General features: G+C 40.1%; 1 protein-coding gene across 1 annotated transcript; it reads right to left on the bottom strand.

Annotated features, from left to right (window-relative positions):
- Nucleotides 1–2109: 2109 nt before the first annotated feature.
- vps4a (vacuolar protein sorting 4 homolog A) lies at nt 2110–15829 on the bottom strand. Its single transcript, XM_012867612.3, has 11 exons — nt 15629–15829; nt 13008–13119; nt 12780–12924; nt 11890–11951; nt 10664–10783; nt 10407–10563; nt 10166–10314; nt 9865–9946; nt 8144–8363; nt 7906–8046; nt 2110–4618 (listed from the first exon to the last, which is right to left on the bottom strand). The coding sequence occupies exons 1-11, from the start codon at nt 15647–15649 to the stop codon at nt 4517–4519; spliced, it is 1311 nt and encodes a 436-aa protein (XP_012723066.1). The 5' UTR covers nt 15650–15829; the 3' UTR covers nt 2110–4516.
- Nucleotides 15830–17366: the final 1537 nt, after the last annotated feature.

Genomic DNA, 17366 nt, shown 5'->3' with positions numbered 1-17366 from the left:
GTTTATCACCATATAATCAGTTTGCTCATGTTGGTTAGCAAAGTAAAATGTTTTATCATTACAAAAGTACAACAGAAAGTGGGGTAAACAGTTTAACGGGATTCCCAACTCTACATTTTTCTTATTTTCCTGTTTTTTTGTTTTTTTTTTTTAACTATAGATCTCAGTTTAATGGGAGTTAACAGGGAGAAATGTTTGCAGCGGTCAGGCTTTACATATGAAACCTCCAAGAACCAGACTGCACTGCAAAAACGTGACAAAAAATAAGTAAAGTTTTCTTAAAATTAGTGTATCTGTCCTTGATTGGAATGATCTGCCAATGAAATATGATTTTTGGACTTAAAATAGGAACAACTCATCTCCATCATCTTATTTCAAGTGCAGGATGTCTAATTATCTTATTTTAGGGGCCAAAATACTCATTCCATTGAAAGATAATCTTATTTACTTGCTCAAATCAAGGAGAAATACAATAATTTCAAGAAACTTTTACTTACTTTTAATTCTGTTTTTGCAGTGTGAAAGGAGATGGATGCGTTTACTGATAGGGGAATGAATATTCCAGACAACTCAGAGAAATTATAAATTTGACAAACATAATATTTCACATAATTCAGTGATTATGTCTTAAAAAGAGGTGAAACTTACCCCTTCACCTTCCTATAGTCTTTAATACAAACAAGGCTTCCTGATTGCTACTTTACTTATGAGTCCATTAAGTAAACAAATAAATCAATATATTGTAAATTATTATGATTATGGGTGTAATGATGGAGGGATGGAGGATGATTAAAGGGGGTTAGACAGATTAATCTTGGTGAACAGATGGAGGTAAATGGACCGGTGTAGGTACCAGATTGACTCGGGTCTTGCGCCTTCTGATGACGTCACTACACATGGTTGGTTTAACGTTTGCTCAATTGCACAAAATATTGTAATTGGTCTGGATAACTTACTAAAGTAATTATAGCGGGATTGTAGGTTTTATTCGAGAGCGGGATTGCGGTTTGTAAACGGACAATTTTACGAAGAAATTCTCCATGATCCCTGCGCCTCCCGATGACGTCACATTATGGCAACGCCACTCAAACAAACTACATAGAGCCCCTGGTCTGCATTTGTAACGAATCAATTTTATTAAGTTAATTTAGAGGTTTCTTTTTTTCTCAAAAGTTTGAACAAATATTCAAGCCATTTTACAAAAAAAAAAAATCAACAAATATTTGACGTTTGGAAGAATATTGTTAACAAAAATGGAAGGGCTAGCCAGACTAATTTATCCAGCATATATCTTAAATGTACCAAATACCACAATAAAAAAAAATCTAATTCATCACAATTTCATCTGGATTAATAAAAAAAACATGTGATCAGAAAGAACAACATCAGTACAAAAAGGAGGAATGAACGTTATTGATTTTAAAGTGATGAATGCCGTGATAAAATTAAATTTGGCTGCTGACTTTTATTAAAAATGAAATGAGTTTATGGTTTAGTTTCCCTTCACAAATTCAAAGATTGTAGGAATTAAATTTCTCTAAGGTTGTAACTTTGATCCTGCAAAATTACCGATTTAAATTGTCAGACTACCACACAAGTATTCCAAAAATGATGCAAAAAGTTTTCATGCCTCGACTAATTTACAGGAAAATAACCGTAAATTAACAAAATAAAATTGATTTGTAACAAATGGAGACCGCGGGCGTAATGTAGTTTGTTTGAGATGAGTTGCCATATATAGACGTCATCGGGTAGCGCCCCCGAGCCGATCTGGCAACCCGAGACGATGTGGTACATACACCGGATCAGACGACCTGAAAGTGTCCAGAGTCGGCCGCTGTCGCATATTTTAGGCGTCGTCCTGGTTCCTCACAGCTGAACCTAAGGAGCGCTAAATTAGCAAACATCTGCAGATCTTGGTGACCGACTGAAGATAAATCATCATCATCATCAGAGGCGTTGGGGCAGGAGACGGGCCCTCAGGGACCGGAGGTGGACTTTTCCTCTAAACGCTGGTGTGGCTTATCCAACATCATCCTGTTGGGCTCGCTCAACACAGATCTTACCCAGAGACGTTCAGGAAAAACAAACCAGCGCAGGTAACAGCGGTTCACTTGAAATGTCAGTTTTTATTAACTCCGGGTAAATTAGTAGTAATGGTTACATAGCCAGCAGCAGGTTACATCCCCACACAGGGACTTGGACTAAGCTCCCACTGAACCAGAGGGTACCTGGACAAACACAGAGCTGCACTACTGTAGCGCTGAGTTATTAAATCACAGAGTCAGCCGCACAAAGCCTCCGGCGTCCGGCGGCTCGCCTTACAATCAGACGGCTGAAGACAAAAACTAGGCAACAGCGTCTGAAGGGAAGGCTGCGGTTTGGGGTTTCTCTCCCAAAAAAAACCCAAAAAGCAAAACAAAAACGATCCTTTCACTGGTGCTCAATCAGCAAAGGTAATACTTCAAGTGTAAATGGGTCTTAATCTGAGCGGATTACGCATAGGATGGGACTAAGAGACGTGCCAGACTGAGGTTTTAATGTCGAGAACTTTTAAAAGGAAGATCGACGCCTTATTGTTGCCTCAGAGGAATCCTGTGTTTGTTTTGGAGCCGATGAAACAAATTAAAGGATTTTATTCCCATTTCAAAGGGAATTGTCTGCAAATATTCCCAAACAATAATTTTAGGAATATTTTGACGCCCAAATTCCCGAACAGTAACTAAATCTCATGACTACTTCAAAGGATTTAAAAGTTAAAGTTTTCCTTTCCATTCACTACTTTTTAAATTGGCCTGTGGAAATCTTTTTTTTTTTTTTGCGTTTCAAAATTAGATTATTTTTATGGTTAATCTCAAAATGCACCAAGCGACCTGAAACGGATCGGTAATCTGCCGATTTTTTTCGTCGATCTGCGCTGGTTGCTGGCTCAAATCCTGAATAATCAGATTTTTATTTCCTCCCTTCTCCATTTAGGGAGAAGGGAGGAAATACTTTTTAAACATTCTCCATGTTTAAAAAGTAAGTGCTCCCTCTATGATCAGCCTGGGGATTGACACACATTTCTAAGATCAATAAAAATCAGATGAAGCTGCATAAATTCTGGCAAATCCTTCACAGGATTCAAAGCAGAGCTGCATAATATGTCAAATCATCGCAGCAGAAGTTTGAATAATATCTCAGTCAAAAAAAAAAAAAAAAGTATTTTTTCGATAGGATCTTATATTTAAAGTCTGCGGCTTTCATTTTGTGTATATCAATACCATATTTGGTTAATTGGATGGACACTGCGTTAATGGCCGCCAGCTAAGACAATAAAACTAACGCAGAGTGATGAGGACAGTGTTTAAAAAAGGTAAAATCTCGGTTAATTGGGAACGATATCGCAATCTTAGAAATGGTAATGCGATTACTTATTATTACGATATCGTCAAGCCGTGATTCAAAACGACTGCCCCGATTGTTGTTCCTGCTGGACGTTATGTTTTATAGTCCTTAAAATAATCGGCGTCAGACCTCAAAGAAAAATCGGAAATCGGTACCGGCCAGAAAAAGTCGGATCGGTGCATCTTTAATTCAAATAAGCTTATAAATGAGGAAAATTTGCAGGCAAAACCCAAAATTTCAGAGTGATTTGTTCTTTTCTGATGTTTGTAAAGTTAAATGAGAATACGGGGGAAAAACTATTTTCAGAAAAGTGACTTTTTAAAAATATCTGTTCAATCTGCATAAGTTTACTTCTGTGGATTACTCCATCAACAACGATAATACTAAGGAACGTCTTTCTAAATGTAGCGTTTGAATATCTTGATCTGTTACAGCACGAAGAAAACCAGAAAATGTTCCGGCTTTTCCTCCTAGAATTAGGAATAATTAAAACTAGAGCAGTCGGGAACATCTGCGCGTGTTTGTGAAACACTCCGGGTCCCGATCCAGACACGTTTTCATTTATCTCCACATTAAATAAGAGAACAACATAAACATTAAGACACACAAGCTTAATAATAAAAAACACTGAGATGCATTCACACGCCTGGTGGAAACTAGAACTTCGGCTTCACCTTCAGTCATCAGGGTCCTTCATGCAGGTCCAAAGCAAAGTGCACGGGCGGCAACAAAACCTCCAGGCCTTCAGTCGCAGAGTTTTCCTCGCCTAAAATTCAGTCGAGTTCATGTAGTGAAGATTCTTGCGGGGGTTTCGTCATCAGAAATGGGGGCGACAGACATGAGACCTACTGTCCAAACTACAGAAATCACACGCAGATGTTTCTAATGTGGCATTTGGTAAACGTCCTTTAGATGTTCTAAAAAAAAAAAAAAAAAAAAAAAAAACCCTGGTCTGGATTAACAGACGTGGGATTGGGAAGATGTCACAGCAGTCGTTTGTTGTTCTACATCCACGAGAGACAAGAAAAAAACCAAGCGCCCGGCTGAGAGATGAAAGCCTACATAGCGGTGAGGAGGGTGAGGAAGAGGAGTGTCGTTACTGGGAGCGGGGCCGAGTCCTTCGGCTGCCTCATCCCTCCATCCCGAAGTCCTCTGTGAACTTCTTCACCTTCAGCAGGTCTTCGGTGTTGACCGTCGGACGCGTGGTGGACAGAGAGCGCAACATGTCCGACTGCAGAGGGAAGGACAGAGGGAGACGGTTTCAGGGTGCTTGCTCTTTTTCCAAATTAAAATTCCAGACTTTTTTTAAAACTGATATTTCCCCCCCCCCAAGACCTTAACTTTATGTACTTGTATACTTGTGTGCCTACTGCCTACTTCATTGGTTGAGATTGTACAAACTGTTTATTAGAAATGTTAATTTTTATAGGCTAGTATTCAATGAACAAATGCATTATTCACAGTAAATTATGCTTTTACTGATGAAAACGTTTCAAAACATGAAAATCACAAGTACATGAATTTCACATCAAACAAGTGTTTGATTCCATTAGGCTAATACAGTACATGACCAGTTAGTAAAATTATAGTTTTATAGCCTACCTTCCTGTTTCTCATTTCACAATGCCTTTGAGCATACTGTAAAATTCTACCACATATTTTTTCCCCATACTTTATTAAGACTTTCACACAAAATTCAAGACCTTAAGGTCTGGAAAACAGTGTTTTAAAATTCCATACTTATTAAGACTTGCGCAAGCACCCTGTGGTTTACTGCGACTTGCTCAGTTAGACTCCGCTCCTTTACACGTCTGTTCATATCAATCAGAGTGCCGTATTTTTCGGACAATAGGTCAGATTTATTTAAAAATTTCACCCAATCCAAAACTAAAAACTAGTGTTGCGGCGATGCCATTTTTTGGCCCCGATACCCGACTGAGCAGAATTGGCCGATACCATCTGTTTCAAATTGATGTGTGTTTGTATATATGAGGAACTGCATACTACTTAGGGTAGTAGAACTTTTTATTGCCTACCTGGAATGGGTGACAATAGTTGAATAAACTTTTGGCTCTCAAAGGCCAAAATAGTGCAACATTTGTGAAATTATAACATGTATAAAGGTAGTGCAACAGTAAGACAGTAAAATTACATTATTAATTGAATAATCTCTTTTAAACCCTGAGTTTTGGCTCTCAAATGCCAAAATAGTGCAACATTCATGAACTTATATAACATGTATAATACTAGCCGGGAGAGAGAAGGCTGCGTTCAAGTGACAAACAAACATCAAAATGGTATCGATGCCCTTTTTGTTGGTACTCGCCAATACCGATACCATTATTTTAGTGCTGGATCGGGGCCCCGCACGATACTGGTATCGGTGCAACACTAGTAAAGACTGACATTTTATTCTGGTCAGCCAACTAAATTAATTGCACAGCATCCACAACCGGATGAATAATATGGAACATACCTGTGAGGATGAATGGAGCAAATTAGCATAACAAGCTAACCACTCCAGCCTGGAAGGTTCATGTCAGAGCACAACTTTCAGCGCAACGGCCCGTTACGCTGAAAGTTGTCAAAATTACGCCTAAATTAGACCGTGAGTGTAATGGTGCTAAGCCAACAGTACGACACGGATGTTTCAGAGCAACATAAAGCTCACGTGCATCAGTGAAGTTGTAAACCGCCAGGACAAAAGAGCTGTAAGCTAGCGCTAGCTGCTATTAGCTCCACCACAGCCCAACAACAGGGTTCTGTCGTGATCTGGGTTCTTCTAGTTGCACCACGCAACGCTCTGCTGCAGGAATGCAGACTGAAACAAACATGTGTTCAGTCTTTGTTGTCTATAAATTAATGTTTCACAAGCCTAGAGCGCCATCTATAGGCGGTAATGTTTACTCCTAGGTTCATGCTGGTCAAAATGATTTACCATTTTAAATTGATAAGTGGCACCTGAGTATAAGTCGCAGGATCGGCCAAACTATGAAAAAAAAAGTGAGACTTATAGTCCGAAAAATACGGTACCTTTAAAAAGATATTCTGATTTCAGTCATTCAGAACAAATAAAACTCTTTGCATCATTTTTCAGTAACACTGTAAAGTTTCCACTTTTCAGTTTAATTATGGAAAATTTTACTTTTTGATGTTCTAATTTATGGCGATAAATCAGCAACAATCTTTTTAAAAGAAATGTTTCTTGTTAATTTCTACATTTTTTTTAAAATGATGATTAAAGTTTTTAGGAACTCTTCATTGATAAGTCATGAATTTCTCTCAGCCTGAAGCCAAGAGCCCAGGACTGTTTTATTGATATATCCTCATGTTTCACAAAGTTGGTGTAACGTACTGCAACATCTTGTGGATTTCCCTGAAAACTAGATTTTTTGTTTTGCCACTTTTCTTCCATTTACCACAGATTTACTGTGATGCCGTTTAAAATTGTCCGTCACCTTTCATTGGCCCAAAGGTTGACTCTCTAAAACCAGTACTACTTGTGACGGATGTGGGAGGCTGAAAATGGACTCCACCATTAACGCCACTTAATGATCCACTTTCTATTTCTGGGTCAGTGAATAAAAATCCAAGTGGTTCATTATTATTTTGTTTGGTTGGTGTTTTTTTTTTTCCCCCTCTCTGTTCTTTTTGATTGCTAAAACCGTTTAAAAAAAAATAAAACAATTATCCAGTTCAAGCTAAATGAAATTTTGGGGTCTTGTTTCTGGGAGTTGACCTGAATTTAAAGTGCAACTAAATACAAGCTGTGAAACAAGATGGCGGCCCTGCTGTTGTAAACAAAGAAAATATAACTAAATGTTTGCTGTGTTGTTTTACACAATGAGCTAAAAACAAGCTTCACTTCACTTGTGTAATTTCAAACTAACTTAAAGTACTGTTAAATGAGTAAATTAAAAATAATCTTGTATTATTTAAAAAAAAGTCTTAACAATATTTTAACAATATATCTTCCTAAACACATATTCAGCATTGCTGCTATTATCTTCATGGACGCCCAATGAGAGCATCAGCAAAATAAAATCCAGATTTTCCAACAATGTAATCTTAAAAAAAACCTGTAAATTGAAATTAATTTATCAAATCCAAGCCCTACCCAGACCTGAAAAATTAAAACGGTCTAATAAAGAAATAACTTTAAGGGTTTGTTGACATTTTTGTCTGGACTGCCAGTAAAACTTGTCCACGCAGCATTATAAAGGGCGTTAAGCTACTGACAGCAGGGCCTGTTCCAGACTAAATATTCCTTAAAGGTGTGTTTACTTTAGGAAAGAGCTGCAGTTCCTGGAACGGTTTGGTTCAAAAGCAGCTTAAAGGGAGCCAACAGTGAGGACAAACCCTCTGAAAATGGAAGAGATGCTTCAGCTGGACTTTTCACCAAGAAGGTGAAAACCTTGGATAATTTGTCGACCAGGCCTGATATTTCGGATGCTGGCTCTACCATGCAGGGTGCTGTAAAGGGTTGATGTCCGAGCTTCCAGCCCTGCTGCATCTCACCATGCAAACTATGGGCTCCAGTAGCTTATCACTAGGCACATCCATCCAGGTCATCTCTATGGCTGCTGGGTCTCCTGGGGAACACGGGGTCAAGAGGTCGTCCACCATCACCTGGTTGTTGCTTCGGGACGGACCGCGGACCTGCAGGGAAGACACGACGTTCGACATACACGACATAAATTAAATGATTAAATTAACGAGAACATTCAACGCCAGAGATCAACGGACTCTCCTGTACCTTTTTGAAGTGAGTGGCCGACTGGACCTTCCTGACCGGCTGCATGAGAGCGTCCCGGACGATGATGCTGATGTCGGCGCCCGAGTAGCCGTCCGTTTTGCGCGCCAGCTCCCGCAGGTCGGCTTCGCTCAGGCTGTGCGGCGTGTTGCCAAGATGGAGGCGGAACATCTGGGCGCGGGCCGGCTCCTCCGGCAGAGGGATGTAGATCCTCTTCTCAAATCTGACGCGACAAGACGGCACGTTTAACTGGACGCTCAGCAGCCGGGAGGAAATCTGCTTTTCTGACACTTTAAAAATCAAACTAAACAATTTTTTTTTTTAAGCATGAGAACCGATGCAGCGGATTAACTGGCTGTAATATAATTTTAGATACTGTGATCTAAATAACCGTGTTACTTCCTGCCCCAGAATACACTAAGAGCTCCGATTTTAGGAGTCTGGAGGTTTTGTTCAACAGCATCGATGTCCAGCTTAACAGGGTTCCTCCTAGTTTTAGCCATTTAAATTTAAGACACTTGGGGTCAAAAGTCAGAACTGCTCACAATTTCCTCTACTTAGACAAAAAAAAAAAAAGTCGAGAAGTGGCCCCATCCATCCGATTCACAGTAATTATTTAATTCAGGAACACTGAGTGCTGCAACAGCATCAAAATGTGCTTTAAAGTGTTAATTTAATGGTGTGCTTACTCTTATATTTAGGATTTATCAGAATAGGAGGCAGATCCTTTAGCTATCAGGCTCCTCTCCTGTGGAACCAACTCCCAGTTTTGGTCTGTGAGGCAGACACCCCGTCTACTTTTAAGACTAATCTTAAAACTTTCCTTTTTGACAAAGCTTATAGTTAGAGTGGCTCATGTTACCCTGAGCTATCTCTATAGTTATGCTGCTATAGGCTTAGGATGCTGGAGGACATCAGGGTCTATTTCTCTCACTCTGCTGAGTTCTCCTACTGTTCTCCAATTTGCATTGTTTGTTGTTATTTCAGCTTTTAACTTTTTGTTCTGTCATTTTTTCTTCATAGAAGGTACACCTGGTCTGACGTTCTGTTAGCTGTGACATCATCCAGGGGAGGCAGATCATCCTCTATTACCATCTAACATAGAAAGTACTCCTGGGTCAATGTGAGCTTCTGAGCTTTCTGTGTCTCTGCTCTGTCTTCTCTAAGCCCCAGTGGGTGGAGGCAGATGACCGTTCACACTGAGCCTGGTTCTGGTTCTGCTGGATGTTCTCCTCCCTGTTAAAGGGGAGTTTTCCTCTCCACTGTCGCTTCATGCATGCTCAGTATGAGGGATTGCTGCAAAGCCATCAACAATGCAGACGACTGTCCACCGTGGCTCTACGCTCTTTCAGGAGGAGTGAATGCTGCTTGGAGAGACTTGATGCAACCTGCTGGGTTTCCTTAGAGAGGAAACTTTCTGACCAACCTGGAGGATTTGATTGAATTTGACTTGTACTGAAAATGTACTACTACTACTACATAACTCAATGTTTTCAATGATTTATATTTAGGTTTTACTTTCTAAATTCAGCAATAATAACCTTGAGTGTTGTGGTCCCTGTCCTCAAACACAAACCACATCATAATCTGTCTTGTTCTGTGATCTTAGATATTAAAACTGTCATTTTAATGGCCCAAAAACGTAATACTGAGCACCAAACTTTAAAAACAAACCCATCAGAAGGCAAACTAATAATTATGGAGGTAATGATCTAACATCTGACCTTCTGCGAATGGCAGCATCAAGCACCCAGGGGATGTTGGTGGCTCCCAGCACCAAAATACCATCACTATTGTTGCCCACACCTGAACAAACAAACAAACAATGTCTGTTAATATTTAAATACGCTCCTTGTTTCAGATTATATGATGTCAAAATTGGCATTAAAGAGACTAATCCTAAGTAATAATTGTCATCTGGTTGTGCTAAAGGCGTAGGGGGCACGGTGTGACTCTGAAGTTACTAAGGAGGATTAGCTAAAAACCGTCTTCTTGCACAGAACACGTTTCCCTCATCGGACCCACCTTGCATCTGGACCAGGAACTCAGTCTTGATGCGGCGCGCCGCCTCGCTCTCGTTCTCGTTCCTGGAGCCGCACAGCGAGTCCACCTCATCGATAAAGATGATGGAGGGCTTGTGCTGGCGGGCCAGGTCGAACAGGTTCTTCACCAGCCTGACGGAGAGCGACAAGGAGAAAACAAATATTCTGTTATCCTGCCAACAGGCCTCAGGCAGCAGCAGCCGGTTCTGTAGCTGGCAACGCACTTCTCGCTCTCTCCCAGCCACTTAGACATGAGATCAGAGGAGGACACGGAGAAGAAGGTGGAGTTGTTGGCCTCGGTGGCCACGGCCTTGGCCAGGTAGGACTTCCCCGTCCCCGGAGGGCCGAACAGCAGGATGCCCCTCCAGGGAGTCCGCTTGCCTGAGGGAGAAGAGAAGCCACAGGAACAAAAATCATGACCCAAGCCTCCAGGTCCGGTTGATTTGGACTCACAGTGAAACGATGGGACGTGCAATCAAACCTGTGAAGAGGTGAGGGAACTTGATGGGCAGGATAACGGCTTCCTTCAAAGCTTCCTTCGCTCCCTCCAGTCCGGCAACATCGTTCCACCTAACGTTGGGCTTCTCCATCACAATGGCGCCTAAAATGACGCAAAATACGATGAAGATGACGACGGTGCACCAGGGAGAAAACATTCACCTACAGAAACCACGTGTATGTAAAGTTATGATCTATTTACAGGCTCACAGCAGCATTCACTGCACCTTAAATTGCCACTATAGTAAATGTGAATGTTCTTCTATCTGGAGCGGTTCTTAATCTCAATTAACTTTACAAAAGGTCACTATTGATTTGTTTTTGTATTTTTTTTAGATCAAAGTTGCATCCGTTTTTCAAGTTTTGCTACCAGACGCCACAGTTTAGCAGATCACTGCTCCCTGAGGGAATCGTTAAACGCAGAAACAAAATTTCCCCCCTGTGGGATTATAAAGGGACGTATTATATATTATTATAAGAAAATGGGCTGGATGTACGGGTGGATGGATTGTCAGACAGCTGGATTAAAAGAGGGGGAGATAGGTGTTTGAACTGAAATAAATATCAGAAACAACAAACATTTTACTATATTGTAATCTTAACGTTCAGACCTACGACGGGCTGCACAGGAACCCTATTCAGATCGCCGTCTAGAGGAAAATGATGATCCGGGTGTTTTATTTCCTGCACTGTAAAAGGTCGAACAGCTGAGAAAAACTGGATGAAATGTTTCATTTCCAAGCGTCCAAAGATAATATACATATAAACGGACTCTAAATGTTATTCTGACAGAAATTTGTTTAATAAATGAAGTAACCGGGCCTCCTGTAAACAACTAAAACGACACACAACGTTTATTAACAACTACCAGCGTAAAGGCACCAACAGTAGGGACATTTCTCTATTTTAAGAAATTAGCTTTAATAGAGTAAGAAATATTTCAGTAAAGCTGTAGGAGCCTCTATGGAAGCTCAGTCAGCAACATTAAACCTCAGGCGTGCTTTGCTAGGTGAACATCAGGGTGACGCTGATCTTCAACAAAGAAAATGTATCTTATTCTAAAGTTAGAGTAAAAAAAAAAAAAAGACTAAAATACATAATTTACCAAAATGCACCCATTTTATTTTCCCTACCTGTGCCTGAATGGTAACAAAAACAACATATTTCTGGTTTAGAAACCCCGTGACTAAATTATCAAAATCTCCTGACCCATGAGTTGCTCCTGCAGCTTCTTCTTCTCTGGGTTTTCTCCCTCGCTGTCGCTGTCACTCCTGGAAACAGGAAACACGGTCAGCCCATTTAGTTCCAGCACCTGGTGAAGGTATTTGCCTCTCTTTATCACTTTCACATCTTTCGCGTCACAGCCGTCGATTTTTTATGTGTTTTATTGTGATTTTTATGTGACAGACCGACACAAATAACTGAAACGGAGGAAATCATTCATGATTAAATCCAAAATACGCTGAACGGATTCATATTCAGTCTGCTGGGGTTCGTTTCCACCAGCTTTAAACAGATGGAAACGGAACCCCCTCCCTCTGTCGCTCTCGCCACAAGTTAATTTAGGGTCTGGACTTTGACTAGGCCATCCTAAAGTAAATATGCTTTGATCTAAACCGTTCCACTGTAGCTCCAGCTGTACACAGATGTTGGGCTGGACAAAACTCTGTGAGATACTCAAGGATAAATATATTGTTTTATGACCCAACTCTGGTTTAAGGTTCTCCAAAACTTTCTCCCTGACCCGTCTGCTGGTCTTCATGAAGCAAACGTCTTGAGGGTATCACAGAACGTCCGGATTCAAAATGAGGTTAATTTACGCCGTCGTGGTCTAAACTTTAGGGGAATTTGGGTAAAGGGGGCAGAAATCAAACGTATGCTACAATTCTCAGAGCTTTATTTGTAAATCTGAAAACCACGTATCACTTTCCTTTCAGTTTTCCACTACTTTGTGTGGCTCGATCACATAAAACCCCCAAATAAATGACAAAAGTTTCCGGGTGTAACATCAATAAAATGTGAAAAGGTTTAAAAGACACAAATACTTTTGCAAGGCATGGGTAAACTCTTCATGCTTTAACAAGAGAGAGGCGACATACTTGTCATTGCTCTGAGCCTCCTTGACGGGCTTCTTGCCCTGTTTGTCTTTATTCTTCAGATAGTCCTTCAGTTTCTCTGCTCTGTCCAAGTACTGCATGCACTTGGCTCGTATGCTCTCCTTTGCCTTGTCGCTGTGGGCCTCATCTGGACACGATGAATATCACACAGCTGCGTGAATTACGCAACAACCCACAGACACCGGCAAACTGTCGGGATGCGGTACTTACATTTGATGGCATGTAGGAAGTATTCTACAGCGTGCTGGTACAGCCGCAAAGCCTCCTCATAGTTCTTTGCCTTGTCCTCCTCCGTGGCTTTGGTGACGAGATCAATTGCTTTCTGCGGTGGATACAGAAATATAATTTCAGACGACAAATTTTGGATAAACAAATAGTTTAAACTGTCACTAAAAGCTGCATCCCACTTTTCGGCTTTAATTTTTTTTTTCAGACCATAAACCGCACCGGATTATAAGGTTCATTAAATATCCTTCCCAAGTGTGTAATACGCTGCAAAACTCTGTTGAAATTAATGCATTTTTCTTTGATTTGAGCCGGTAAATAAAACTATTTGCAATTGGAATAAGAAGAATTCATCTCCATCATCTTATATCAAGTGGAGAATATCTAATCTTATTTTAGGGGTAAAAATACTCATTCCACTGGCAAATAGTCTTATTTAGCTGCTCAAATCAGGGAAAATACCCTAATTTCAAGGAAATTTTACTTACTTTTAGTTTTTGCAGTGCACACCTCCATATAACCAGCTCTCTCCTGAGAGGGAGAGCTATCCGTCTCTGTCTAGAGGACAGAGTAGTTGGACTACGCTGCCCTGTCTCTAACATAAGGCCAAAATAAACGTAATTTTCATATTGAATTAACTTACTAGGTTTATTGTTGCTAGCGCGTACTCCAGGCATGTACTGCCTTACTTGAATGCACTCCTAGTTTAGACATTACAGTCAGGCAGTCTGGTAGACAGCTCAGGGGTCCTATCAGGTAGTGACATAGTGTACCGTAATGCTCCTAATATCCATTGAGCAGAGCGGCTTAGTTGCTAACCAAAGTCATACTTACACATTTTAACAGATTTGAGAGCATTGTACCACATAAAATCTGTCAGTAATCACAACGGTAAACATATATAAGGCGCACCATCAATGTTTGAAAAAATTTAAGGATTTTAAGTGCTTCTTATAGTCCAAAGACTAAGTTTTTTGACATTCCCTTAACTCTGCAATGTCCAGGTCAAGTAACTGAGGGCCGGTGGTGTCTTGTGTGTTTTACATATTTCCTGGTTCACTGCTGGGTGTTACATTACCAGGTTTTGTGTAGGAGATGGAGGAGGACAATAGGACCTACTGATATGCTGAAAAAGCTGTGTTGGAGAAGGGAAGGAGTTTATAACATACAGGGAAGCATCTTCCTGATGATTAAATCATCAAAATGTCAAAACTAGTCTGAAAGGAGCTGAAGACATGCAGGAGGAGACCCGAGACCAAAAGTCCAGGTACAAAGAAGCAAAGGACCAGAAGGCAGCCAAACACAAAACAACAAAAAGGTTCTGTCCAAAACATCCAGTCATTTTCTAATTTTCTAGTTTGTGCAGTCATGGTGTGGGTGGCACCTATTTGCAGTGGTCAATGGGCAAAAGGTCGGGGGAAGACACTGGACAGGTCACCACAGCCACGCTATTGCATGGTGACATACTGGTTCAGAGAAGCTATTCTGCATCAAATGGGTATTTAAGCCAAGTACTTTCATCTTTTGATCATCTCAAACCGGCCTGTCCATTTTGTTTTGACATTAACAAGGCATTTTCATCTAAACAGCTGTCGCTTGCTGGATATTTCCCCTGTAACTCCAGGAAAAAAATTATGCTTAGAAGTTCCCAGTAGATCAGAGGTCTCTAAAATAGTCAAATCAGCCCATCTAACACCAAAAACCACCCTATATTAGTCACTTGGATGCCCATTCTTCTTAATTCTGATGTTCAGTTTTAAGTTCACCAAGTCTTTAATAAAACATCTAGATGCCTAATTGCATGGAGTTGCGGCCACATTACTGGCAGATCCCCCATTTGTGTTACCAAACAATTGAACAGAACAGGTAGCCCTAATAAAGTGGCTATGACTTCAGAGTTTCACATCAACAACAATACAGGGTTCAATGGTGGGACTAGTCAAGCTAACACCATCAGCTGCACATAACTGGGTCACATATACTGTTAAAGATTTCCATTTACCAGGGATATTTGACATAATTTCACCAAATCCCAGTATTCTCAAATTATTTCCGCCCAACATAAACATACGCTAAATGTGATGTCAACAAACGCATAATAGGACTTTAAAGTGTTATGCTACTACTAATAAAATCTTCACAACTTCTTTGTGGTACCAGGCAATTGGCAGATGAGTCAAAAATGTTAAAATGTGTAACTTGTTGACTCTGAGTTGAGGGAGAAATATGAAAGCTAGCAAAACTGTTTAATTAACTTCTTGAATCTTAAATTACAGAAACAAATCCTATTTATTAACTCTATACTATAAAAGGTTTTTAGGGAAGCTCTGCAGTGACATACTTGCCATACTTATTTACGTTGGGCAGTATCTAAGGGTGTGTGGTCCTTTGTTTTGGTTTTGAATAAAGAAAAAACGACAAATAAAATCTTGACTTCATCCTATAATTCTAAACGGGTTTAATACTCAGATGTAAACCAATAAAATGACTTGAAGAAAAACACTCAATGTGTCGAGTGTCGTTAGAAAACCGCTCAGGATGGTTAAAACTCAAAAGGTTAGCTATGTGAACGGATGCTAGCACTGCTTGCTAACGCTGAAACGTACCTGTAATGTTGACGTTGTCATTTCATCTCACTTTTCGGCTCTCCGCCCACAGCTTTATCTTCTTATTTTCTCCACACAGGTGGATACTTACAGAAAACGTTTGCTTGCAGCTGTATTTTTTAGGGTTAATGGGCTGTTAGTAACATGGCAACGGAGCTGCGGCTAAAGCGCTAGCAACAACACTGCAGCCTCTGACAAGCGGCCCGGGAAGAGCTTCCGGGTCAAGTTTTAAAGGCAAGTTTAAAAAGAAAGAAAGAAACAAAATAAGATTTTAGATATATGTTATTTAATATTATGGAAAATATATATAAATTAAATATGTGGCTACTTTGAAGACAAAAAAAAAAAAAAACAAAAAAGATTAGAGCCGTGTGTGTTAAAATCAACTATCTGCCCGTTTTTTGCAGTTCATTCAGTTACTGCCGCCTAGCGGCGAATTCTGGGCATTACACCCAACTTTAAACGCTGATCTCATGGAAGCCGTCATTACACTACGCTGGAGTGATGATATTCAAAGGCAACAAACGTGAAAATATGAATACATTAAATATTTTAGCATTGTGTACATGTAGTAGTTTAGTTTTAAACTACCACTATAGATCACTAAATGTTCTTCAGGGCTTTAACGTATTTCAAGGCATATTAGCTTTGACAGCTTCTCATGTCAGCCAAAAGGCTTAATCTATGGAGATAAAACAGTGACAGCTCACAGCGACATTGACATCATCTTCTACCTGCTGTCACTGGTTTAGCTCCATGTCATTACAATCATTAGCTGTATAAGCTAAGGAAGATAATGGTAATTAAAATAATACCTGTTTTGTGGTCAAACAGCAGTACTTGACCGGAGCTTTCCATAAGTCCACTGCAGGTAGATGATGAGTACTGGGAAAACGGAAGGTCCATGAAAGGGCCTTCAATTTAGCCCCGCCCCCGATAGCAAAATAGCACCAGATTGTAGTGACATGGTAGCTGAAGGAGCAGCGACACTGAATACGTCTCTCATTGAAAAAAAGCTGCCGCATAAAATGATAATATCATCATGAGCTTTTACATTCTAACAATGTTTCACTTTTCAATGTCAAATCTAATTTCAATGTCGCTGCAAGCTGTCACTGTTTTAACTCCATACAGTCCAGTTTCTTTCCACATGTCAAAGGATCTTTGGGAAAGACAATCTCAAATTACCAGCTTCTAATGTTTCGCAAATGCAGATGTCTTGTTTTGTAGATGTGTTTCGAGTGTTATGATTAGAGAAGCAATACAAGTTTAATCCAGACTTTGTGAAGGAGCCTCTTATTTTTTATTGGACTACTAAGAAGTACTGAGCTGCATATATGGTAGCACTGTTGCTCAAATCTCAGCCTGAGTTCTTTCTGCATGGAGTTTGCATTTTCTCCTTGTGAATGGGTGGGTTCTCTCCAGGTACTCTGGCTTCCTCCCACAGTCTAGAAACATGACTTGCCTTTACGTATAAATCACTAAGATTGTCCTGTGTTTGTCACTCTATTTTTTGACTGACTTTATTTTTGCTTTTACTCTCTTTAGTTTTCAAGTAAACTGAAGAGGGATGTCCTACTATATTATTCCCAGTAGCTTTTCGAACATTTTAATTTATTTTATTTGACAACCTAATTTGGGTCTCATATTGAAAAAAAAAAAAACATTAGATTCATGAACTATGTTGTGCATTTTATCATAAGTTGCATTGTTCCCAGTAAGAAGTTCAAGATAAAGT

The sequence above is a fragment of the Fundulus heteroclitus genome, chromosome 2, assembly GCF_011125445.2.
Source record: "Fundulus heteroclitus isolate FHET01 chromosome 2, MU-UCD_Fhet_4.1, whole genome shotgun sequence".
Lineage (NCBI taxonomy): Eukaryota > Metazoa > Chordata > Actinopteri > Cyprinodontiformes > Fundulidae > Fundulus > Fundulus heteroclitus.
This window is presented reverse-complemented; position numbering and strand designations above follow the sequence as displayed.

Bases quoted from the DNA above. Each gene is read 5' to 3' on its own strand.
- vps4a (XM_012867612.3), bottom strand. From the start codon at position 15,649: ATGACAACGTCAACATTACAG. The intron at 8,364-9,864 runs GTCAGATGTTAG...TTGTCGCGTCAG, and splicing joins GATGCTGCCATTCGCAGAAG to ATTTGAGAAGAGGATCTACA. The intron at 4,619-7,905 runs GTGAGATGCAGC...TTCCCTCTGCAG, and splicing joins TGGAGCCCATAGTTTGCATG to TCGGACATGTTGCGCTCTCT.